Genomic DNA, 27,041 nt, shown 5'->3' with positions numbered 1-27,041 from the left:
ACAATTCGTAATTCTCCAGGAATTGCTTCCTTGCTGCAATTTGTTAGCTGATTTGCACATTAATAATGACATGTGCCGTTCAGTTGCCATTATTCTTTCTGCAAAATCTGCCCATTGGCTTTGGAGGGGATACAACAGATTCACTAGAATGAAAGTAGGGCTTAAAGGGTTAAATTATGAGGACAAGTTGCATAAACTTGGTTTCTATTTCCTTGAGTCTTCACGGTTGAATGGTGGTCTCATCGAAGTTTTAAAATAATACGATAGGATTGCATATTGGATGAGGAATGGACATAGCACTCATTTACTATTACCTATTATTACCGATTTTAGCAGTGTAATGAAAGATTGAAGAACAAAATCTAAATTCACTCTTCCTGAACTTCAAACAGCTTCTCATCAAGGCATGACAAACCTGCTCGTATTATAGGCAGATCACATTTTGCCCTTTATAACATAAAAATACAAATATCAACCTGGCTGTGCCCGTGATGCAACCATGTCAGTCTTAACTTATGCTGCTCATTAAGCTTCAAAGGCTTTTTCTCAGGGCTATTTTTTCCAAACCTTATAGAGATTATGGAGAAAGAAAAAATCAAGTATTTAGGTTTAAAACAGTTAAATGTAACATGGTGGTTACACAAAAAAAATGTGGGTAAAGGGAAGCCACTGAGAAGATGTTATTAAAATGTTGGATATTTATTTCATTTGTCCAAAGTCCAACTTTCAATAAAACTACTCTTCAGATTCAAGTATTCAAGTGTCAGTGGGTGAACTTGATTTTTTTTTTAAATGGCTGGCCTCTGTAGATTGGAATGTCCTTGGATCTACTGACAGTTTAAAGGTTAACACTTTAAAAATAACAGCTTGCCCAGTTTCTCTACTGAACATGGTGCAATTAGTAGCAGTACAGTTGTAACTTAAACATCTAATCAAGCTGCATTTTTTTCCTCTTCTGAACATTTTAAAATACCCAAGCTGCCTTTCACACCTTCAGAAAAATCTGTAGACCTCTCTGGGACACAATTAATGCTGCTCCACAATCCATCTTGAAAAGCTGTGCTTCTGTAAAGATGCAACAGAACTTAATCATTTTTCAATTCTAAAAGCCCACACAAGAATTGCAGCCTATTTGTCAAATGGGGATAGATATCTGTCAATGGTTATTTCGCATAATATTTGAACTTAGTACCTTTTCTTTACTAGCCCAACACAACTGTTGCAACTACTAAGCTTGCAAGTTTAATCATTTCTAATGGGTACAATTTATTGCATCTCATAAAAAAGAACTTCACATATAACATTTGTATTCATGTCCTTGATTAGTTGATGAGAATGGATTCCAACTGCTTGATTTATGAACACTGCAAAACAGGCCTGTGAGTACTACAGAGAATTAAAAAGGAGCAGATTGTTTCCATTGCTGGTAGAGTTCACATTTACCATGCTAGTATGGCATCCATTTATCATGGAAAGTTTTATTAAAATGTGTTTTGTACCCAGATAAAGCACATTACTCTCATCAAATTACAGTGTACGACAATTAATGTATAAAAATGCAATGTCCATGATGTTGTGTTAATCATTAGAAAATGAGCCCTGCAAAATATCCACATTAACAGAGGGCAGATTTATGCAATTAAATTTTCCTCTGTAGCTTGACACAGCTGTAAGCATTTCTTTGTACTTGTGTTAAAGAAGGCTGGAATTTGGTATTAATACACGTATTCAGTTGATGTAAAGGTACAGTAACAGGTCCCCAATGTCTAACCGTGTAAATGCACAGTGTGGTGTGGTACTGAGACACAATGGTGTCTCCAGGTTTTGTTGAGAAGTTGATGAAAGAAAAACAAATCAGCTAATGTTCCCCATTGAAATCCAATCCTGTTGAATTGTTTGTGTGGGTATTGGTGAGGAGAAAATTACATAAAGCTGTAACACCTCCCCACAGCAGAATTGTTTGCTGCGAGATCACACATTAAGAATGATCAATTGGGTAAAGTACTGGAGATATGCCAGCACCCATCGGAAAGGAGACAGCTGGGAAGGGGGTAGAGATATGGTATTAGTTTGTATTTTATATACATATATTAGCCAACTTAGAATTATTTTAAAACCAATAAATGTTTCCAAAACAGCACTCAGCATTACACACATTTTGCATTTGTGAAGGAGAAAAAATACTGGACAAGAATTTGAATTTAGCATTTATTCCTGAAGTGATAGATCACAAAAAAAAAGTAAGTTTTTTTTATTCGTTCGTGGGATGTGGGCGACGCTGGCTAGGCCAGCATTTATTGCCCATCTCTAATTGCCCTCGAGAAGGTGGTGGTGAGCTGCCTTCTTGAACCACTGCACTCCATGTGAGGTAGGTACACCCACAGTGCTGTGAGGAAGGGAGTTCCAGGATTTTGACGCAACGACAGTAAAGGAATAGCAATATAATTCCAAGTCAGGATGGTGTGTGACTTGGAAGGGAACTTGCAGGTGGTGGTGTTCCCATGCATCTGGTGCCCTTGTCCTTCTAGTTGGTAGAGGTCGCGGGTTTGGAAGGTGCTGCCAAAGGAGCCTGAGTGCATTGCTGCAGTGCATCTTGTAGATGGTACATACTGCTGCCACTGTGCGTAGGTGGTGCAGGGAGTGAATGTTTGTGGATGGGGTGCCAATCAAGCGGGCTGCTTTGTCCTGGATGATGTCGAGCTTCTTGAGTGTTGTTGGAGCTGCACCCATCCATGCAAGTGGAGCGTATTCCATCACATTCCTGACTTGTGCCTTGTAGATGGTGGACAGGCTTTGAAGAGTCAGGAGATGAATTACTCGCCACAGGATTCCTAGCCTCTGACCTGCTCTTTTAGCCACGGTATTTATATGGCTACTCCAGGTCAGTTTCTGGTCAATGGTAACCCCCTAGGATATTGATAATGGGGGATTCAGCAATTGTAATGCCATTAAATGTCAAGAGGAGATGGTTAGATTCTCTCCTGTTAGAGATGGTGATTGCCTGGCACTTGTGTGGGGCAAATGTTACTTGTCACGTATCAGCTCAAGCCTGGATATTGTCCAGGTCTTGTTGCATTTCTACACGGACTGCTTCAGTATCTGAGGAGTCGCAAATGGTGCTGAACATTGTGCAATCATCAGCGAACATCCCCACTTCTGACCTTATGATTGAAGGAAGGTCATTGATGAAGCAGCTGAAGATGGTTGGGCCTAGGACACTACCCTGACGAACTCCTGCAGTAATGTCCTGAAGCTGAGATGATTGACCTCCAACAAACACAACCATCTTCCTTTGCGCTGGGTATGACTCCAGCCAGCGGAGAGTTTACCCCCTGATTCCCATTGACTTCAGCTTTGCTAGGGCTCCTTGATGCCATACCCGGTCAAATGCTACCTTGATGTCAAGGGCAGTCACTCTCACCTCACAGGTTTATGCAGGTTTCCTTTATTACTGCAAGGTTTTTGGGAATACAACAATGTTTCTTTTGAGGGGGAGTCCATTTTATTGAAGTGATACCCATAAAACTTTGAGATTTGTTGTGAGTTTGCCATGTTTCAATAATCAGGGTTTTATCCCCCAACAGACACATCAGGATGCTCAGAAACAACAAGAAGAATGGAATTGCCATAGTTACTGTTGTATATTCGCTGATCGGAAGAGCAAGCAAAAAGCTGTTCGCTATGTACCAATGGCTCATGGAAAAGTAGTTCAAGTCAGGTTATTTCATGTACATTGAAAACACTCTACATTTCATATACTTGAGATTAAAAGCATGTATCATATGATGTTTGATTCAGATGCATTGTATAAAAGCTACTATTATAACCTGCTCCATCCAGTATGGATGCTATTTCTTCTATACCAGATATAAAGTTACAACATCGATTCAACTTTGCTGCACACAAAGCCTGCACTGAATAGAGAATAAATGGAACTCAGAGAAGTTAAGACCATAATCCAATCAAGAGGTTCAGATAACCTAAATCATGAAAGCAAAACTCAAGCCTTTTTACTTCTCTAAAGTAATATTAAATCTTAACTCTTACAACACTACACAGAGTTTACTTATGTGTGTGCTATCAAATGACTAGGGCTGCCAACAACTTTATTCATCAGTAACAAATGCCTCCTGATGCCTCTTTCATATTATGGTTGATTTGATTATATCTACAATGCAACTAAAGCAATCTACAGAACTTAAGCTATTCATTGGCTGGAAAAACAGCTTTCATATGGCTTAGCATCTCCAAACAGTGCAATTTCACCCCAAAAGTGTTTAAATCCCATAAACATTATCAACTTTAGCAATAATAACCCATAATTTAACTGATTATACTAGTCGTATTGGCTGTCTTGATGGCAATACTAGAAATCACTTTGGTTGAAGACTTCAGAGGAAAACTAAATCTTATCGCCAAAATGTCAAGGCATTATTACACACTTGTGTCACATATTATTTAATAGAGGAGCACTTTGCCACTTACATCAATTTCCAAACAGATTTACACAATTTGCATACGGGTCCAATTTTACAAATGCTCACTCCAAGCAGGGATCTTCAGTCTCAGAATGTGAGCGTCACTGGCAAGAGATTAATTGCTCAATCCTACATATACTGAGAAGCTGGTAGTGGGCTTTCTTGAACCACTGCAGTGGTGAAAGTATTCTTTGTAGTGGTTTAATATGACTGAGTGGCTTGCTAGATTACGTCACTTTGCTGTGGGCCTGATGTCACAGGTCAGACAGGGTAAGGATGGCACGTTTCCTTCCCCAAAGTTTACAACAATCCAACAGTTTTTTGGCATGTTTACTGATTTTACTGATATTAGCTTTTTATATCCAGGTTTTAAAAAAACACAATTCAAATTCTCAAACTGCCACGCTGGAATTTGAACTCACGTTCTCTGGATCATTAGTCCAGGCTTCTGGATCACGAGTCCAGTAACTCCTGCAGGAGCACATGTTAGGAAATTTTATGTTAGCTCTCCATGATTTCCATCCAGAATGCATATGAAATAGTGGAGCTTGTGTCCATATTTTCTGAATATATGCTCCTGATAGTCTGGGCTCCCTATTGGTATATGCAAATTTGTACAATTGACCTTTATGCCTATTTTCATTTTAAATATATTAATTTGTTCAGCATTGTGTCATCCAATATAAAAGAAATCTGATACCTGAGAATATTACATGTGGTACAATGGAACAAATGGAAACCGAAATAAGAAGCTCTAACCTTTTATCACAAAACAAGTTTCCAGTCACTGGCATTACCAGTATAAATAAAGTGTGAATGGGTACAAGTATAGAAAAAAATTGTGTCTTTGGATAAGGTTTTAAAAAAAAACTATTATGACAACTCACTCAAGTAAGTCTTGAGTTTACTTTATTAGAATTGGACCATATCTCACTACCAAGGATAATGCCCGTCATTGTCAGTTTCAGATTCGGTTTTTAGACAGCTGCCTATATACATTAGTACCCATGCAGACAAGCTATAAACTATTTGGAATGGATGACAGGGAAATGTAAAAACAATTGTAGTGTTTCAAATGTTTAAATTTGAGCAAGTTCTGCTCCTGCCAAAATCAATTGAAGTTTGTCGACATTTAAGTGCAATCTGAGCAGGTAGCTCAAGCCAGTGAAGGAGCTTTGTTGCATTATAACAATCTGCTATTCTTTAATAATCTATTAGTAATTGGAAATCAGTAACATACATTATATTAATATATTAGTTTCTATGGTCTTGGAATACACGGAACACTGCTGCACCTTTTATGAAATGATGCACAAGTTTATTTTTAATTTATGCTGTTGAACAGTATCTTTCTATATTCCAACCATAAGTTGTACAGGAACCATTAATATGAATAGTCGAATGAGAATTCTGAATAAAAGAATGTAGATAAAGTTATTGGAATAATGTACTTCATGAAATTATAAAAATCTCTCAAACATTGAGAGTAGTATTATTTAATATCACACTGTCAACAACTGAGACAGGGAAATTAAATATTCCCAACTGAGCCTATTAGTTAAACCCTTCATTTTGCATTCTCAAATATGCAAAAACATTCAATTAAACAAAGGAGTTGCCTGCAAATTAGGATGTTGAAAAGCAGAAAATCCCCCCAAATCCTCTTAATTTAATAAAAAAAAACTCTTGCCCCAACACGAAAAAAGAAAATTTCAAGTATGCAGGGTAGAGTAGGGGCAGAGTAGGTGGAGTTTTACTGTACATCTGGCTGTGCTACAGCTGACCTAGGGGGTACAGTAGCAAAATGTTAATGCTACTGAACTAATAATCCAGAGGCCTGAACTAATAATCCAGAGGCCTGGACTAATGATCCAGAGATGTGAGTTAAAATCCCACCACAGCAGCTGGGGAATTTAAATTCAATTAAATAAATCCAGAATAAAAGGCTAGTAGCAGTAATGGTGACCATAAATCTACTGAATTGTTATAAAAACCCATTTAGTTCACAAATGTCCTTTAGAGAAAGAAATCTGCTGTCCTTACCTGGTCTGGCCTAAATGTGACTGCAGACCCACAGCAAATTGGTTGACTCATAAATGAATCAATCTGAAATGGCTCTGTAAGCCATTCAGCTGTATGTAAGAAGGTGGCTCACCACACCTTCTTAAGGACAATTAGGGATTGTTAATAAATGCTGGTCTTGCCAGCAAAGCCTGTTAATTTAAAAAAAAACAAATTATGTCAAACAAAAACAGCTGAAAAATTCTCCCAGTTCAGCTATAATTATGTAGTGAACTGGTATTAAACTGGGATAACTTTATATATATAAAGTGTATATATATTTATATATATATATATATAAAGTATATGTAAATATTTAATATACTATATATATATATACACATAATATATATAACATATAAATTCTGCTACTTCATAAATTAATATAGATAGCAGTACAATAGGCCAATGATGGATGGTTTATTAAAAGAATGTACCACATGTTATGAACATATTAAAACATATATGCAAAATTTTAATTAACATTTTTTATGTTATCTTTCTCCCACTTTTCATATCACCCTCAACTGAAAAGCAAGAAAACATTCTATCTCATGTTAAAGTGAAGTTGCAATATACGGGTTGAATGTGACAACAAATTTGCATACAACAAGATGTCACAAGTATGAGATGAATGGTCAATTAATCCGTTTTGGGTGGCATTGTCACATTCCACCACCACCACCACCCCCCCCCCCCCCCCCCCCCGCCCCCACCCCATGCCACCCACCCCACAAATGACACAGTACAACCTGGCAGCTCAATGAACTTCCATTTCTCCATGATGGTAGTATTAAACTATTTTGTTAATAAGTGGTTAAATCTTTGCCCATACCATTTCCATTGAAATGAAAGATGTATATGCATCAAAGTCTATCATGTAGAATCCTGCTCCTTCCAGTTCAAGTAATTGAACCTGCCTGGCTAAAAGTTTCTTAAATGTGTCTTAATTGCTCTACTCTCCTTTTACCTTTTAACACTTCTGTTTATAATCTGCCAACCTTTCCGGAGCTCAATTGTCAGTAATGTGAACAATGGACTATGCCAATACAGACAGGAATTTTCTATTACATTCATGAACGATGGACTACTTCCCTGTACTACTTAAGTACCAAGAACTAGCATATTTTTCAATAATGTGTAACAAAATCAAATTGATTTTAAATACAGCAGAATAATTTTATGCATGGAATAGGATACATAATTTGGCAGCAGTGCTTTTGAGAAATAAAACAACCAAATGAATCAGACCTATAATTTACTCATATCTGTGGTTTTAGAATTATTGAGGTCATGCAACATTTTTGTTCCTGTTCATATACACTATTATATTAATGCCATATTCATGCAATTAGAATTCATAATGAGAAAACATTGGAACATCCAGTTCATCTACTCATTTGGAAGTCTTTTATTTGTGGAATAGATTGCCTATCCCACAGATTCCCAACTGTACATTTTCTACATACAATATAGGATTGATTTTAGACACTTTTAAAAATGAAGCATCAAAAATACAAAAAATTATATGGCTATCTCTTCGATCTATGACTGTAGATGTTGATTAGGTCTTTATATCATAAATAAACAATAAGTATGAAAGATCAATTTACCCTTCTTCCAGCCTCGTTGTTATGCAGATTCATGAATGTCCTGGCACTATCATACGTTCCTTTCTGATAGATCTTCTCCCTCTCCCTGGCATCCACAAACTCTTTTGCAAACCTGTAGCCATACTCCACATTATCTCCACAGCCACCCCATAGCCAGTCACGTGGTAAATCCTTGGGCCGTGCAGCACGACTGCAGCCACATGTGGCCAGCTCCCCTTCACGACAAGCACGGCTGATAGCATGCACCACTCCAGCAGCAGAGATCCCATAGGTGAATGCAGTCTCTCGACTTCCTAATGGAAAATATAAATGGCTTCAATGCAGAAGAGTAAATCAGTCACTCTGTGTTTAAAAAAATCACATTCAAAATCTGTTTGATAACCTAGTTCCTACATAAAATCATATTTGTGGAAGACCCAGAAGGTTCTCAGTAGTTGGAAAGATGAAATAGTCATATATGTTACATGTTATCCAAAGAAGGGAGAAGACAATAGATACCCAAGCCAAAGTAGTGCAACATAACTGACTCTCTCAAATAAATTGTTGTATGACTGTGCAGTACATTTAAGAATATGTAGATTATTTCTAGAGTATTAGCAAGTAATGCTCTAACCTAGATCTTCTTGGGGAATTACAGCAAAAAAAATGGAAAATAAAATCTAATGGAGCTCTTCGTAATCTTGTTCCGAAAAATCCTTTGAAAAAGTACCAAGCATTACTTTTGTTGGATAGGTCCATATCACTGTTGGTCAGCTTGGCCAAGAGTTTCCACTTTGAGCAGAATCAGCAATCCAGGTGCAAATTGCGTCCAAAATTGCACCAGTTTTAAGAAGTTATTTTGTTCAAATTTCCACTCAACCTTATTGCATATTACCAAATGGAAAATCAGCGCAATTGGCATTGCTTTAGAACATTAATTTAAAAAAAAAATTTTTTTGCATTAATAAATATTCCTTGATATATTTAAGAGTTCAATTTTATTAATACAGCTGAAAATGGGTTTATTACAAAAAATAAGCATTTTTAATCAGAGTGCCTAGTTCATTACCTGTGAGTAACCCCATTTTAAATAACTGAAAAAAATGTGTACGGAACCAGTTACAAATTACATTGGTGTACAGTAGTCAGTTTCTTAGTAAATTTTTTTAAATGTAAACTTCTAAAAGGTGCCTATTAGTGTCCTTGCACCTAAAAAAAATCCTTAATTTTACAAACCTCTTCATAGGTCTACAAACAGGAGCAATTAGTGGAAATTCACAATGGTGATTAATTTGATCTGGGGTGTGGCCAGTTTCAGGAGTTGGGGCCACTTTCCAGTGGGATTTTTTAAAACTAGTGCAGAAGATTGTGGAAACTTGATTTGCACTGGACATAATTTGCGCTTGATTTGGGGCAAATTGTGCTGAAAAAGACAATGCAACCTAGCGGAAACTCCTGCCCCCTATTCAATACCATACCAGAATTTGAAATCAATAAAAGTTCAATAAGAGAAAAATATTTTAAAGCAATTCCACAAGATTGGTACAAGAATATAGTGCAGTTATTACTGAAAAGAGGTTTGAAAAGGTTACATTTGGGTGTAATAAAAGTCTAGATTAACTTTTCACTTGTCATTTTAACCAGAAGAAATATTAGAGGCAAGGAGCTTGTCCATTGGTTAGAGAAGTGCTACAAGAGGCAACATAGGGATTAGATGCTGAAAAAAAGCAAAGAGACCATGAAGGATTCCAGATGGACAAATGCAACTTGAAGGCAAGCTGGTTCCTTTGCTTTTCAGCTAGACAAAGCTGGAAAGTAATTAGCCCCGGGGCACCTTGCCAGTGGGACTACACAATAGCTAAGGCAAAGTGAAAGAGGAAAGCAATAAAAAAGTAACAGCATAAAGTATGCAGAAACAGAAATAAGTAAGTCTGAGTCATTATACCAGCTCTTGCACAGGACATAAGGGATGGGCAATATTTGTTCCGATTTTTCACCAGGTCATGGTCTTTAACTGGTCTCCAATTTGTAGTAAAACACAAACAGGAATGGAAGTTATTGCAGTTTACAATACTTCAAAAAGCTAAAGCTATGGTGTCATTGGACACTGGCCAAAACTGGATATGTGAAGTACAACTGAAAGTGTGAAGAACATAATCCCTGCCCATGACTAAAAGTGCTGCTAAACTGTAATATTTAATTGGCTTGAATATGCTGAGGTTAATTTGGATGAAGGTTGCTTTGAACATACAACTTGGTTCCAATACAGTACTTTGAGACTAGAAGCCAAGCTTCTCATACCTTATAAAAGAAAGACTTGCATTTATATGGTGCCTTTCATGACCTAAGGACATCTTAAAGTGATTTACTGTCAATGAATTATTCTTCTAGAAATGCAGTCACTGTAGTAATGTAGGAAATGCAGCAGCCAATTTGCTCGCAACAAGGTCCCACAAACAGCAATGTGATAATGAATAGATAATTTGTTTTTTAGTGATGTTGGTTGAGGGATAAACATTGAATTGAATTATAGAATCGTTAGCAAACTAGAAGTGTCAATAATTATAAAAATTTGCATGAAAGATTTTTAAAATCCCATTTCAAACATAAAGAGCTGAATTTTATTAGTACGGCACACTTTGAAGTCGGCGGCCTTCCGACATGGAAGCACCACCGCTGAGCCCCTGCGATATTTCACACGGGGGCTCATTTAAATGGAGGGGGTGGAGTGGCTGCCCCCGATGATATAAGGGGGTGGCCACTCTGTCCCCAGCAACAGTGTCTGGTGCCAACGTGCTGGCACCGGTGCCATTTTTAAAGGGCTTCAAGCCCTCACATGAAATTGTAATATTTAAAGGGGAATTTGTGTCCATTTATTATTAAAATTTTATTCCAACCTGGAGGTCCTTTCAAATACCCCCCAATGTCTGTTTTAAGGCCACCGACCCTGAATAAACTCCATTGCCATTGCGACCATTCCCCCCACAACCTCATAACATTTGACCTTCAACCCCTTCCCACGATACCCACAGCCAATGGAAAGTGTTTTCCCTGCTCCTCCACCCCTCCCACCCTGAAATCTGCACTCCTCTCTTCTCTCCACCAGTGTCTCACCCCCAGACTCCATTCGGAATTCCGAAGGCACGCGAGTTGTGGCCAGTGATCGTATATCACCGTGGCTGCCCAGTCCAAGTAAGTTCATCAACATTTATTTTAATGCATTTTAATATTGAAATGAAGGCTCCACTGCTTGGCGACGGGGGCTGCATCAAGGCGTCGCCACCGCTGGTAATATGCGACAGGGCCTTCTCGGCATTGGGAGTCATGGTGGGCCGCTCCCGCAAGTATTTTACGGACCCCCATCCCCGCCACAAACCCCAACATCGAGGGCCTGGTAAAATTCAGCCCAAATAGTCTAAATCTCTGGCAGTTTGAGCATGGCTCTTGTCCTGATGTGGTCTGCCCAAGGGCAGCCCAAAACCAGACGAAGAGTTAGCTGTCATCAAACCATTTTCTTTATCCACTACAATGGTGCTGCTCCTAAAAAATTCAAAATGTTCCCATCAAGATGTGAAACACATGCAGAGTCCACATGTTTGACAAAATTAATCACATTGAAGGGATCGGGTTTTAAAAAGCTAAATTAAATCATGAAGTACAAATCCCTATTTGCTTTAGCTAATACTTGCCTTTAACCAGTCATCAACTACTAGTAAAAATAGGCAATTCTATCCAGACTCTCCAAACATTAACACTTTATCATTATGGAGCTGAACTCTGCACATGCATATGCAAAGATTTCTCCTGATGATGAGGGTGTGATTTGCAAACCAATACTGTAACATGGGTCTTGCTAGCTACAAACTGTATTTTGCACATACTGGTCTTCGAGTGGCAGCACAATGTTACTGCAGTCTATGTTTGGTGAGCTTTGTTACCGAATGGAATATTTGAAATTGGTTGAAAATATCTAATTAATTTGTTTTACCCTAAATATGACGGCCCATTACTTGTAGTCAATGCATGTCTTTACCAGTTCTGCTGTAGTTTTGTTTTAGTAAAGAGTTGCTGTCATTAAGATTTTTTTCCTCATACAGGACTTCATGGATAAGTGAAGAAATATTAGTCATTGATGAGACAAGAACATAAAATGCAACAGATGCTTTAAAGAGAAAAAGTAAAAAGCAAGCTACTTAACAAGAATGGAAAGGCTTCAGGAAATTCAAGCAGGAAAGCAGTAAGGGAGGCTGTGCAAACAAACACACATGCTAGATGTGTTGATTTGTATATTTCTGGAGTGCAATGAGAGAAGCATATATATACTTGCATGAACACACACACATGTGCATACACAAACTACAATTCATAAGGCAACATTGCATACTTTTGGGGAAAATGTACCTATCTGCATGACCCTGCCGAAGACAGATGTGTTATCAACAGTGCTGCAATTCCACCGCCGGTGTCTGAATTGATGTTGACATTCCTTAATGCCAGTTTTCGCACCCTCTCCAATATACTGCATGTGATCCCGGTACAACTGGCAAAGCTTCTTCTGGCCTTGAGAAAGCCCAGCCAGCTGGCTACACAAAGGCTGGGCTCCTATAATGTACACCTCTGGTATTTGAATGGGATTCATGGCTAAAGACCTGAAGTGGAAAACAACGTTTAGCAAAAGATGTCATCTCCATTCACAGTCAGTTCAACAGGCTATAATTTAAAGTAAGATCTCTAAGCATTTTATGAATTTGGCCAGGGAGCAAAAGGAAATGCAAAAAAAGACACATAATCTATGAGGCACAGTACATGGGGCAGAGGTAGTAAATGGTGAAGACAAAACACTAAAATCATTCAGGACATGAACTTTTAGCACTACCTACAGCAAGAAAGCCTGTGTGAAAATTGAGTCTGTTAAACTACATAACAACTCTTAGACACTTAAAAAATTAAATATTAAACATTTGAAAATTAAATATGTTTTAATAATTAGAAAGTGTTGATCAAGCATTTTTATTCTGCAATTATCCTTGCTTGCATCCATTTGAGTAAGAAACCAACAGTTATAATATTTAAACGTAGATATATTGCACAACTGAAAAGCATTAAGTCACAGAAAAAGTCTTAGTACTTTTTCTACAGTTCGGGTAGAATTACTTAGAACTCAAGTAAATCTACTAAAATCCAATACTTGCAGCCGGTGTTGCGATTTATCACGGACATTTAACATTTAAACGGCCATTTAAACAGGTGCAGCAGAAATAACCTTTATCATAATACTTCACGCGATTCTGATAGGTTAGCTCTTAACGAACATTTTGTTAAAATAACAAATATATGTGCAGTTTTATTAATTAACTGGTTCGTGCTATACTTAAATTTGACAAGCATAGGTGTGAGGAAGGACGTGGTGAAATCAAACATGGAAACATGGAATGACTATGCCAGCACGGGTTTCTCAAAACTCTACCGTAGAAGTACAGCAGGGGGGGTTCAAGAGGAATTCAATTCCCTAATGTGGCAGAATTCCTTTTAAAAAAAGACACCGATGGGAAAATTCATCTGTACAAGGGAAGTCCTTCATTCTGTCAATTACTTTGAAGTCCCCTGAACCATCATTTTTTTTTACATTAGGACATTTCAATAATGGAACAAGTCCGCCACATTGCATGAAGCATTCGCTTTACCGTAGACCGTCCCATTTCCAAATTTCTCCATCGCTGGATGGAGTACTTTGGTGAAATGGAGCCTGGAATTCAGCAATTTAGGAAACGAATTTTGTTTGCTAGTTAAAATGCACTAAAAGGACGGATTGTGTACACGACTACATGTGTATACATCCACAACATCAGAGTGTTGAACGGGTTTGCCCCAGTTCAGACACAAATATTCACTGATGACCTTAAAAATGAAGGCATATTCGATTTTAAAATGTGGACTCACCACCACGAACTTGCTTCTACTAGGACCTGTTTACAGCCCGATAAGAGAGTGGCAGTAACCAGCAGGTACCTCCAGGCCATGGCACTTTTCAAAGCTGAGTACACCGCTCCTTGCACTGTCTCTCCTCCACTCTGCACAACATAAATCATAACTCATGCACATCAAGGAAGCCGGGGAGAATAGACAAACGTTCACAAGAATTATGACTAGTAATACAATAATGTTAACAAGTACCTCTAGGTGAAAAGGTGGCTCCTTGTGTTCAAGGACCATCTCTAATCTCCTATTGGCTGACCATCAACTACACTAGCTCCCACACATCTGGTATAATTTACCAGATGTGTTTGAATCACTGTAATTGGCGGACAATTACAGTCCAGACAAGATAGTCTTAAAAAAAGATCATTTGGTCATAAAGTTGCTGTTACGCCTCAGTGAGGCAAACAAGGGCGTAATATTCTGCATTGAAACAAATATTAATATGTGGCATGTTCATTTACTTGAGAAAAGTACCAGCAGCAATATTAACAGCTTTATTTTTAATAAATCATAAATAAATCATAATAAATCATTTAGCAAACCACGTTCTGTAACCCTGGAGAGTGGATGTCATTTTAAAAAGTCATATATACGAACATTTCATGCCTTTAAACATCCTCTGCTCTGCTTGCGAATACTGTATTCAAGTGATCATGTAAGGGGTTGCTTTTGATAGTTTTGAAATATAGCCAAAGTAACCAAACGAAAAGGGAGAAGTCTCCTTAATTATTCTCAAAGGAGGTGATAATTTACGTGTAAATATTTGCCAATAGGTGGTGACTCCCAGTATGGGTTTGGAGTGCAAAAACACAAAGGATGATCATCGGCAGGAATTTGTCCATATACTGAGGCAGTATTCTTCAAAACATCCTGAATCATTATAATCTTCGTGAAGCAATACATATTAAGTAGTAAGCGTGCTTTAAGTCCTTCAATCGTTCGTTTTACATCTTGGTCGCAACATTGAGATTGCTATTAAAAGTGATCCAAAATTATGTGGGAGCCCGAGCCTCCAGACAAGTTTATATTCACGAGGGTCAAAATCACTAACCCGGTTTTGTGCAAAAAGCATGACTACAAGAAGCCGCTTGATTTCATAACAGGAGATTAAATAGATGGTTCTTGTAAAAACAATTCATTTCTTTAGTTAGTATAGTAATTGTGCCGTTCCCTAAATCTGTAAGTACTAATTCAAATAATATTTCCACTACTTTATACCTCCTGGATAAGAATACAGCTTCTATTTAAATTTTCAAAATCGAATTCTGATAGTCAATTTCAGGATCTAATCGGGTTTTTTGAAAGGCGAAGGTGGACGAATTAACGTGAAATACTGTAAAGATTGAATTCTATTTACACGCGCAGTTTTGCCTAAGTAGGACGGAAGACTTGAATTCATGCCTCAACTGACTGCAGAATGCTTCCCCCGGGAAGAAACACTTCACTAACAGGTGGCAACTACTTAGAAAATCTTAAAACATTTTCCCGAACGATTTAAAACAAATACAATATAGGAAAGGTCGGCCAGCATCATTTTCCAGCTAGATAAGATTTATGTATGAAAAAAAGCATTCGTCTATAGTGATGCAACGTCACTTTAAAGTGCAAGATTAGAGATACTGAAAACAGATTATACCGAAAAGCATAGCAAGTAATTTTATTAACTTTCTAATGTGCACAAAGGTCACATCCTAAATAAATCCCTGTGATGTACATGGAGAATGCGGGTAATTGAGACCACGTCGAACTAAGGGACATCCTCGAGACCATATATTGCAGTTTTTGCAATGGAGGCACATAAAGTCTCAAATTCAACTCCTTTACCTGCAGACACACAACTAGCTTGTGGTCATGTGTATAAATGTTACTGTTGTGTACTAGAATCATGTATACACTTGCTGAAATACAATCTGCCGAGTCTCACACAAAGAATTACTTATTTTAACCCCAAATGTATCAGTCGAATATAAAAGAAATCAACTCAATAGCCACTACAGCTAAACGAGGTGGTTACAATCCGCATTAACCGGATCCAAAACTCAAAACGTTACTTTGAACCCAATTCTCTAAACAACCCTTTACAGTTGGCAACGTTAGAACAAAGTAATTTTATTGACAAAGTACTCACCCAAAATATATTTAGTTAGTGCGAACTTAAGCCAAGGCTTGAAGGGGTTTGGTTTGTTTCATAATTAGTTTATTCCCTGCACTTTGTCGACCCCGAGTTAACTGTCAAAGTATGAAATTTCTAAAGTATTTTACTTTCTACAAAGCCATATAAATGCTTCCGTCACCAATGTTTAATCAAATCCGACCATAGAAACATCTGTTCTCTATGTTACCAGGCTGCAGTGTATATAACTTTTTTTTTAAAATCCTAAATAGAACTGCACCGCGCCCATAAATTAAAGACCCTTTCAATTTCCAGCCTAACTGGATTCATGTTTCCAATTTCAGACTGCAGATCTACAAGAGTTGCACAATTCCTTTTGCTGGTTTCTATTGGTGGAGCATGATATCAAATTATTAGAAATAAGTTTTCATCGACAATTTACATATTCTAAATGTTTCTGTTCAGTCTTTTGCTATTGACATCCCATTCTATTTTTGGCAGGTGGTAGGCAAACAACGTTTTGCAATTCTTCCCATCTTAGGGCTATACAAAATCAAATAAAGTTTTCAAGCATCTTAAAATCTAAAGCAACGGGCTTTCTTGAATTCCTGGATAAAATTTCAAATGTTTGGGTTTCAACTAAAACGCTCCCACTGAGCAAACAACAGTACAAAAAGAGCAGTGAATTGTGATCCACTTGCAAAGTAAAACATTTAGATTGATTGCTGAATTGTGCATTTGGATATGATTGCATTGATCTACAAGTTGCACTTCTGGCGTGAAAATATATAAGAACTTTATGTAAATCCATCAATAATGCTGAACAATCGTGAAAATGTGACAGGGCAATGCAGTGCAACTACAGCAACATCCCTCAATGGGGAAGGAAACTAATGTTCAACTTCTATTGAACTAAAACATGAATACAGAGTAGTCGTTTTCAGATTAAACGTTTCTAGTATCCATTCTTCTCATGATATGAAATAGATATCTGCAAGTTATAATAGGATTTTGGGTAATGAAATTAATTACACTCATCTCACCCATTTATTAATATGTTTCTCTTCACATATTCAAATACAATATAGTTTTAAAATTGTCATAAACTTAAGATGGAACAGTATTTTCCCAATGGACTAATTTGCATTCTACCAACGGCTAATAATTAATCTCGCATGTTTTAAATGTGTGTAACACGTGTATAACATTGAACATTAATGTATCAGTGCCTCTCCTCTTGAAAATGGTCTGGCAGTTTCAAGCATCTCCTGAAACCCCCCCGCCCTGTAAATTAGCATTCGGTCAACCCAAGAAGAATATTGGATCGAAGAAATAATTTAACCATCAATAACAAGGAACACTCCATGGATTAAAAAAGGCAATGTTACGCCTCAGATCCCTTTAAAACCCGTCTGGCTTGGTTCAGTCTGAAAATAAATGTGTTGGGAAACTCTGCAGGAAGTAAGTCCCCTGCTCTCAACAGGTATAAATATTACTAAGCATTGGAGAAAGTTATTTAAATATGGAGATTAGATATTTTATTCCCACCACTTACATGAAGAGATTGTTAGACTACACTTTGGGCAACTTTCATCTGGATCCAAAAGTAATCTAGTATGTCATAAATGATTAACCTATGAACAGCCCTTATGTGAATATCCCTAACGGTCTAGAATCTAGAACCATCAGATTCTCCTCCGAGGTAAATCAAAAGACAATCGCTTGCCCCCAAAATTCATTGGAATTTCACCACCTACTTTTCAGATACTATTTGCAGGTGAGTGAAATGTCTGCGACAGAGCTGGTTTCTTGCTTATATGGGGCAAGTGCTGGTGTGCTCCTCTGCGCAAAATATAATGCAATTGCACATGGAAAGGTTAAAAGATCTGTCAGCAGATTTTTCTAATGTCTTCACTTATCAGCCATAATCATTAGTGAGAATATAAGTGGAAGAAGAATTTGAAATATTCGAGATGTTAATATCTTTACCCCAAATGCTGAAACTGAAGCACTGCTTTTTATATAGGTGTGGAAATATGGTATTGGATCAATAATTTAAAAGTTTATTAAGAGTGAATTCTGGGTGACAGGGATTTTAGTAGCAACTGACATACTGTAAACGAGTTTGAGCCAAAAGACTAGACAGCAAAGTGTAAACATTTAATCAGCTCGTACTAAACATAGATGAAAACAGAAAGTTCAACTCTACTATTCTTGAGTGGATCTTCGTTTTGAGGAATAAATTATATGCACCACCATGTGCCATAAACTGCCGATTTGTAAGTTACTAGTTGACTACAATAAAGTTTCAAACGCTAGCTCTGGCTTCCATTATTTCTAAAGATAATTACAAGTTCTCGAAATAAATTCGAAATCAAGTGTGAACTTTAAGCCAACAGATCATGATAGCACCAAACCAATAGATAGATCTTAGTCAATGTAAACCTAGTTTTGATTGCAACTCGAAAACTCCTTAAAGTGGTGAAGATAAAATAAACTGTGTGATCACACAGATATACTGTTAAAATTATAGGATTTATCAGAAACAGTAATGCTCACCTAACCTTTTAAAGAAGGCAAATAGTATCCGCTTTTGATCGCAATGACGAAGATCAATTTAATCATTTGAAACGTTTAAGATTAAAATTGGCCTGATGCTATTGAGGTAACGTTTTCACTTTGCGGCTAGTGCAGCGGTGTTGAGAAGATATCTGCGAATAGCAGACTATTTTGAGAGTTGCTTTTAACAAACTAACTCACCCTGAAGAGAACTAAGTAACTTGTTTTATGGGAAAGCTAACCTTATAATTTAAAAAAAAACAGAAATATAAACACAAAATGACGAAGCTTGAAATGAAATATTTGTCTCAGTGTCCGCAGGCAGTTTACGGTAACGAAGGTTGAAGATACTAATATAATGTGGGGAAGGAAATCCAATTTCATCGGGTCCTTTTTTTAGTGAGCGGTACGGTTCACGTTAAATTCCAGTCTTTAGACCGATAGATAAAATGTTCTGTAGGCTCTGTTCTGCTTTTTATGTTTTATCACTGAAATATTCAGACTGCAATCTGATACACTAACAGATGATAGGATTGTGTGGAGTCAACCGTCCTTCTATGGCTGTTTGATGATAATCAGTGCTAGATAAGTGCACTACCGCTAGTCACAATATTTGTTTATATAAAATGTACTAAGTGCACTTAGTACATGTTAGGGTAGCATCAAAAAGTTATGTAAATATCTTCCAAAGCAAAAATATTTAAACAGGAAACCGTTTCAATCACATGGGCTGGGTGGAGGTTGCAGAGCACAGTGCAATATATTTCTAAATCCCTGATTTCCAAATTAGTACCAGTGACAGAGGGAGATGAGAATAATGATTGACCAGAAGACATCGAGCGAAGGATTATTTATTTGTGCAGATCAGTATTGCCTACGATCATAGCTTTCATTATGGAATATGAACCATTTATTTCTACAAGCCAACGGGAGTTCGAGGCCTCTTTGAGCTACTGCTCCATTGGAGCTATCTACCCTTGTGACCTTTCTACTACCTTTTTTATATTCTTAGAGTGCAAATAGTATCAGTTTTTCACTGCACCTCGCTAAGGATGCTTTTTTTTAGAAGCGGATAAGTGGGGAGGGGGGAAGGAGATGACAGAAAGCCGACCAAATCTCTTTACCAAGCTTGTCTCTGTCCAATGCCCAAACATGATGGAGCACAGAGAAGTTTCACCGTATATCCGTATCCCGATATCAATCACCAAGATGTCACAACCTGTTCATTTATCACTAAACTTGTCTCCAGATACACTTACTTATCTGAAAATTCCAATGTCCAAAGCCAAATTGAAAAGCAATATCAAAACCATCGTCTATGTACACAAGGTACTGGTACCGGGTAACCAGAGGCGCTCAGCTATCAACTTATCCAAAAGGACAACAGTTCAATGCGGTCGGCAGCTAGGGACCACTCTGTACGGCAACGGGCAGACAGCTGCACCGCATCTCGCAGAAAATGGATGAGATTTCCTTACAATACAAACTTTACTTCCGTAATACCAGTACACGATAACGATCAAAATAAGAGACATGAATTCAACTGCATTAATTTAGGGGTTTTATGCAACAGGTTTTCAAAGGGCATCCTGCGGGGAATTTATTTACATTTTCCGCAACCATTTTCTTTCGTTATTTCTCTGTTTAGAAATCGCTTACTATTTTAAAATCACAACGCCAAAAGGAAACTGCTAGAGTAAACTTGGAGAAAGATTTGAAATCATACCACTCGAGAAACGTACCAGATTTGTGTTCAGTCTATAACACTCCATCTATTTAATATGTTAAACGAGTGCAGAGGATTTTAGCCCGAATGATTTGGAAATCGGCACTGCAAGCATTGAAACTTAGTTTCAAAGTGTGGAACCTAAATTCCCCCTCCCCCAAACTTCCCGTCAAAGTGGCAAAGACCGTGGGGCTGGGATTCCAAAAGTCCCGTGTCCAACACATGGGGGCTCCCTTTCCCCTTGAATGATACAACGTGAAACAGCCAGCACTCCTCCGAAAACAAAGCATCTCAAACCAATGATGGAAGCCAGTGAGGACACTGCACACACTTCCCAGTTGTGTGACTCCGGGATAGTTTCCAGTTTCTTTTCACCAGCATTAATTGAAAAGTTACCTGTCTAACACTCTTCGCCAAAATGGCGAATTAAACGCAATCGCTGCACTTCCATAAAAATAACTTTTCAAATTCAACTTCATTTTTAAAGTAGGATATATCACACGGCTTAAACTGAGATACGGTTTTTAAAATCTAACTGTAGCTACTACAGTATGCTTGTTACATCGCATTCTTTGAATAGTCCAATATAGTTTCCGTTTCAACATAAGGAGCACTGATCCTTTTAAATCTGTATTTTTGAAAGATCTTCCTTGTATCGTTTTAAATATTTTAGGTGATAAAATATTCTCGCAAATAAATTTCTAGAAACACTGATTGGTATAGTCTGTTTGACTGTTCAGTCATAACTTCAATAAAATCAGGTAAGGAGTCTGGAGTAGTTAGTGGGATCATTTATTTTAAAAAAATTCAAATATTTTTACAAGTCGGGACAACGATCTTTATAAAATTAATATGCAAAACTATTGAACTTTGGAAGCAACTATTGGCTAACACAAAACTGGTAAATCGTAAAATTGTATATTAAAACATTTTTTGGAGAAATTAGTCTCAACTATTCAACTCCTACCAAAAAAATAGTTTTATCCATTTTGGCAATTCACTTGCGACTTGTTTTCCAATTTATAAAGGGAGGGGGGCAAGACAAGATAGCCACCAGAACTCACTCAAATCCCAATGACCGAGAGCTCATCGTGCCCACTCTCCAACACGAGAAAGCCTACCACCTCCAGCACTATACTTCATAGCACGAAGCTATTAACATTCACCCTCTCGAAACGGCACGGCAGGCATCTTGTTTTCCCTGCTCTTATCTCTCTCCCCTCCCCCTGATGCTTGTGCCTCCTTCTCTTCTAAAGATTCAGAATCACCAGCCAATTATAGCACGTTATTCCTACTATCGTTATATTTCAGACCGCAGCAGATAGCCTATTGATTCCATTGACATCTGGTGCCCCTTCCATCAACAGTAACAACTGCTTATCATTTCAGGGACTCGGGACGACCATCCTGTTATATACCACTCCTGTTAACCAGTTCCCTTCTTCCCCCACCCAAGGGCAAGAAACTCGCTGCTTCTTAAGGCACTTACCGTCTCTTCCCCCATTAATGCCTGCACCTCTTTAATTTTAGACATGTAAAATTCGTTTGTACAAGTTCAACTCCGTTAAAAGTCAGTCGGCCAAATTTAACAATTCAAGGACACTGTAAAAGTTAACATCAGACTGAAATAATGCAAGGCTTTTTTAATTTTAAACTGTTCCCCCTCCTCTGTAAATAAAGCATGGGGAGTCAGAAAGAAAAGCTGCTTTATAAGACAGTTTTATTATGTTTTGCTTAGATCATTAGCATTAAATTCGTGATCTTCAGGAAGTCTTAAAAGCCAAATAGCCTCAAATGTTCTTAAAGCAGAAAGTCTGAATTGGTCTGGCAAGTACTTTTGCGCTTTATTTTTACAGTGCGAATTTTCAGTTCGGTCAAACCTTCTTTCTGCTCAGTTCAATTTTTTGATTGAGCAGTGTTTAGACATGATGGGGGCAATTTCCTGGTAAATGTGGAATTCGAGCCATGCGATCTGTGCAAACTAAGAAAATATTGCATTTCAATCTTTGCATTTCTTTCTAAATCAGTGTGTTTCGGTGTAGTCTGTGAATACAGTTCTCGCGGCGGGGAGAATCTGCTGCCTTCAAATGCACCGAGTTGGTTTTTATTTTCACCCTTGGAGTTTGATGCTGCTCAAAAATTCGGGCCTTGCGTTTACCTAGTTTGCCAGACTTTTTTTAAACTACCGTAGCTTTTGAGCAGATACATTATAGCTGCCACTCTTCGGCAAACCCAGAATCACAGTCTTTCAGAAGTCCAGCCTGCCCGGGTCAGCAAACAGTGCTTGGGGTTAACAAGCCTTCAACTCACTAGTCATCTGAGACTAGTAGACGACTCTATTTTCTTTGGCACTTAATTAAAACGGTGAATTTAACAGTTTGTAAATCAAATCATATTCGTTCTAGTCACGGATTGCTGCTTTTTCGGCAGAAGTGTGCACGTTGAAAAACTAGGAATCATTACATGGGAGCAGCTTCCTGTAGTTGTATTTTTCCACATACAGTCCACCAAACTGACACAGGCTGCTTAAACGTGATTTAAAATCACCACTTTGATTTCAACATGATATCCAAGGGAAAATTAATACTTTTGTTTGCATTAGATTCGCGTTGTTAGAATGCTAACTATGACATTTTTACATAGTTCTTGACCTTTTTTTGGCTTTTCAGCTGGAATTATGCATGCTTAAAAAGATTAACGAAAGTTTTTTTGGAGTGAAACAAACGCACGAAGGCAACTCCACACTAGATGGAGCTACACACCGTTTGGGAACACACAGGTTCCTACCACACAGATTTAAACTATATTTGTAACATTTAAAACATTTGAAATGTAATTAAGAACACACTCTGCGTTTTCACGTCATGAATAAGTATTGTACATCCAACAGGAGAAGTGTAACATTTTCACGCTGCCAGCATAGTAATACCTGCACTACCATTTGGGACAATGTGCATGTTTTACCCAAGTCGAAACTAGTTCTTTACTGGACTTCAGTCATGTTATTGTTATTGCATCCTGTCGTATAAAAGTAGACTTAAATAGTTAAAACTAAAATAAACAACCATTGCATCCCTTGAGATGAAGTTAGTGAACGCTTCAAAGCCACATCCAGCTTTCTCAGATGGCGTATCAGTCGCAATCTGCCTGTGTGCAACTTATAAAAGCCACTTTTGTGTTAGTAATACGCTCTGCAGTTTTTATACAGTACCGAAGCAAGAAGCAAGGTTCCCGACTCAACTTCGCGTCAACACACACACGCACACACTTGCACCGCCTAATGTTAGTTTACTACTACATCCCACATTAGAAATGGTCACTGTTTCACACAGCTACCACACGCTTATACAAAAGGTCGCGCAGAGTATAGTTGCAGACTCCCTTTTATAAGAGAACAATAACAAAACGTATATCTCCGTCTAAAAAAAGCCACGAACGATGCTGCAGTCTCACTGCAGACCTACCCCCATATTTCTTTGGCAAAGCGGTCACCAAGTAATCCAAGATTACAGTATCAAGCAGGTAATTCCTCTGCGGTGATCTTGTGCTTAACGTCTTGATCCCCACCACCAAAGCATGAAACGGGTTTAAGCACGAGATGTCCTTGGCGTCAGGGCTCCGAGGATCAACAGGGTGAAAATTGGCTTTCAGATCGAATTATTTAAACCCGAATCAATGAATTAATCGTCTCGACCGCATTCCCCCTTTTTAAACTGATCCAAGCGGAGAATAACGCCACTGATTTCTCTTCCAAGGAATGAAGGCTATTTACAACAATGTCCATCTGCAATAGAAATAATTAGTGCTCCTAACAAACTGTGGGCGTGATGTGCGGAAACACTTTGGAAGAAATAAAATATTCAGGAACAAAATGCCTTTGGCCAGATCGTCAGCAATAAACTTCTAGTGCTTTAACCCAACCCCCCGCGCACACACACACTTCTGATCTCCGCTGGCACAGGTTCCAAATAGGCAAGCTTCGGGAAGGTTTCCTTTTTCAAGTCCAAATAAAGTTTTTGCTCGAACTTTGGTTGGGATTTTGCAGCCCTGTATTCCCCACTGTCTTCTGAGCTGTTAGAAAATGGAATTCGCTGGTGGTAAAGTGTCTTGCAAACATGGTTCATAAGTCCTTGCTGACATTCTGAGGCTGTGGTCAGCCTGTGCTTAAAGAATTGGGAGATTCCCCCTGATTGCAGCCACGAAGTATTTCCTGAGCTCCACTCTGCGGCTCACCCTTCAGATTTGCAGCAGGAACCCCCAAGCCCTTCACATTAATCCACTCGCGTCTGCAGTAAAAGGAGCCTGGAGCCCAAGCTCAGGACATTTGGACATGATCATTCTCCACAACAGGCTTCCTGCTCACTTCTCCTCGCCTCGGTCGCTCGCTCTCACCTGTCCGCTCTGATTCTCACTCTGCCTCCTCTCCTCAACTCGGAGCTTTGACTCCTCCCGCGGGCAACCGGAGCCGCCAACTCGCGCATGCGCGACTCACTGTCACCCAACTTTGGGCAGAGCCACATTTAAAGCTGGATGTCCTGTTCCCGCCACCACCGCCAACCCCCTCCCCCAAATAAGAACAAGGCATCAAAATACATTGTCATTTTATATCGGATGAATAACAATTGATTATCAATTGTTTTGCATTTCAAAATATAACTATAAGCTATTTAAAAGTGAACAATGAAAACCACAACAATATTGATGCAGCTTACATTTTCACTCAATTACAGTTGGATGTAAAGGATGAAGAGATAATCATAGTGTTTGTTACGAATTGACCTAAGAAGGAATGTGTGTTATTGCTGATATCAAAAAAATCATGCAACCATCGGTTTATATTTCTTGTACAATACAGTGGAAGGAACCCGCATGATAGAAATCCACAGGCAATTCATGCTGAAGCAATAGTTGAATATGAAAGGCACGTTCGATTAGAGGTGTCCAAGTTTATGTCTTGCTTGCAGACGTGTGCAACATGGAGCTTGGGAACATATATATAAAGTTTGAAATCAATAATTTGCATATCTATCAAGTTGTTGATAGTAAGAGATGCTGGTGGTCTGATTTATCAATCAATGTGTTAACAAAGAGCGTTCTCCAAAGCTCCAGGCGCTCAAAATTCGACAAACTGAAACAGCAAACAAGAAATGCAAACACAAATGCCACTAAGTTGCTTGGGCTTTGGAGGGCAAGAGCTCGTGGGCCACATGCTGGACATCCTTGACTTCAGATGTTATATCATATATAAAGCTAGATCAAGGTTTACAACTGATTAGCAAGTTAAAGTATTTACCAATTGCAAAAACTACTGTCTCTCACCACCACACCCCCTCCCGCCTTTGGTTCGTTCGATTTTTACTTGGGAATAAACAGTAAAACAACAAAAAGAACCTTCGAGTTTATTATAGGCATCTTATTTTAGAGAACAAAAACGCTTAATTTCACGGTAAAAGCAACCCCCACAGCCAGCGACTCTGATCACTGATACGTCCAGCATTCAGGAAGTTTAATAAGAAGCAAACCAAGTTAATAGAAAATAATCGAACTCGAGCTGCTTTCAGAGAAGTGTCGCCTGGTTATTTATTTCATCACATCAAGAAAAGGTCGACAGTTTCAACACACAACCGCTAGATCAGATTCAGAATAGCATTGTTCCATATAACCCACTTCAGTATTAAAGCCATAAAATCGTTGGTTCTCTCATCATCTGTCATTGGAAGAGTCCATGTCTCATACTCAGCTCTCAGTGTTGTTCAGTTCCTAATGCAGCTCCAATGCTGTAATTTACAGACGGTCTTACGTCCGGAAAGGTTGGGAGACAGAGAGTGAGGGAGATCGCTGCGGTATCTTGTTCCCGAAGGCTAACATTTTCGGGTTTACAGAAATAGCATAGTACAAGGGTGATATTTTACACTAAATAGAGGTTTCCAATCAAACTAACGGTTTTAATGGTTGTTGGAAGGCATTTCACCTTAGGAAAACAAAAGGGAACACTGTTCAGTTTATAGCCGTATCTCTAAACAGGATGTAACCCCCTTCTAATTATTTGTTTGTCAATTCGAGCTTTCATGACGTTTGACTTTTCTAAGGGATCCATTGAATACAGCCGAAATCTGCAAACAAGCGGCAGAATTTATGTAAAATGCGTACAATGTTCGAAACAAAACTTCCATCATTGCAGAAATGTCGCGGTGTTGGCAACAGAACGCGGATACAGTACTGGGGGGTGATCCAGGCATTTCTCATTGCTTAACCTCAGGAGATTGAAATGCAGACAATCACTCACCACTTCAAAAATATTTCTCAAGAGAAACATGTAATAAATACTAAATCCTTCAGTTGCAGCTAGATAATTTACTTAATCAGAGCATTGAATGTAATAACGCAAAAACGCTTCTTTAAGTCATTATTATTTGGCTGCCTACGCAACTTTTTTGTTTCATTTTTGTAACTAAGGAATTGAATGAAATCGTCGACTAAGGGCTATGCAGTATTTGTTTTTAATCGCAGATGTCCTGTGTGTTATTTCTATG

The 27,041-nt window shown here is 38.3% G+C and overlaps 1 protein-coding gene across 3 annotated transcripts in view; it reads right to left on the bottom strand.

Moving 5' to 3' along the window:
- wnt5a (wingless-type MMTV integration site family, member 5a) overlaps positions 1–24,944 on the bottom strand; it is a 32,576-nt gene extending 7,632 nt beyond the window's left edge. Inside the window, exons 1-4 of one of the 3 annotated variants that reach the window (XM_068051714.1) lie at positions 23,973–24,944; positions 14,072–14,202; positions 12,533–12,780; positions 8,153–8,445 (exon numbers count right to left, since the gene is read on the bottom strand). In XM_068051714.1, coding sequence (XP_067907815.1) covers positions 8,153–8,445; positions 12,533–12,780; positions 14,072–14,202; positions 23,973–23,978 — 678 coding nt within the window. In that variant the 5' untranslated portion in view covers positions 23,979–24,944. Of the gene's footprint in view, positions 1–8,152; positions 8,446–12,532; positions 12,781–14,071; positions 14,203–21,572; positions 21,716–23,972 lie in introns of those variants that run through there. The other 2 variants (XM_068051716.1, XM_068051715.1) reach the window with 2 other exon arrangements.
- Positions 24,945–27,041: the final 2,097 nt, after the last annotated feature.

This window comes from Heterodontus francisci, chromosome 19 (genome assembly GCF_036365525.1).
Source record: "Heterodontus francisci isolate sHetFra1 chromosome 19, sHetFra1.hap1, whole genome shotgun sequence".
In the NCBI taxonomy this organism is placed as follows: Eukaryota; Metazoa; Chordata; class Chondrichthyes; order Heterodontiformes; family Heterodontidae; genus Heterodontus; species Heterodontus francisci.
The sequence above is the reverse complement of the archived record's forward strand: the minus strand, read 5'-3'. Positions and strand labels throughout refer to the sequence as shown.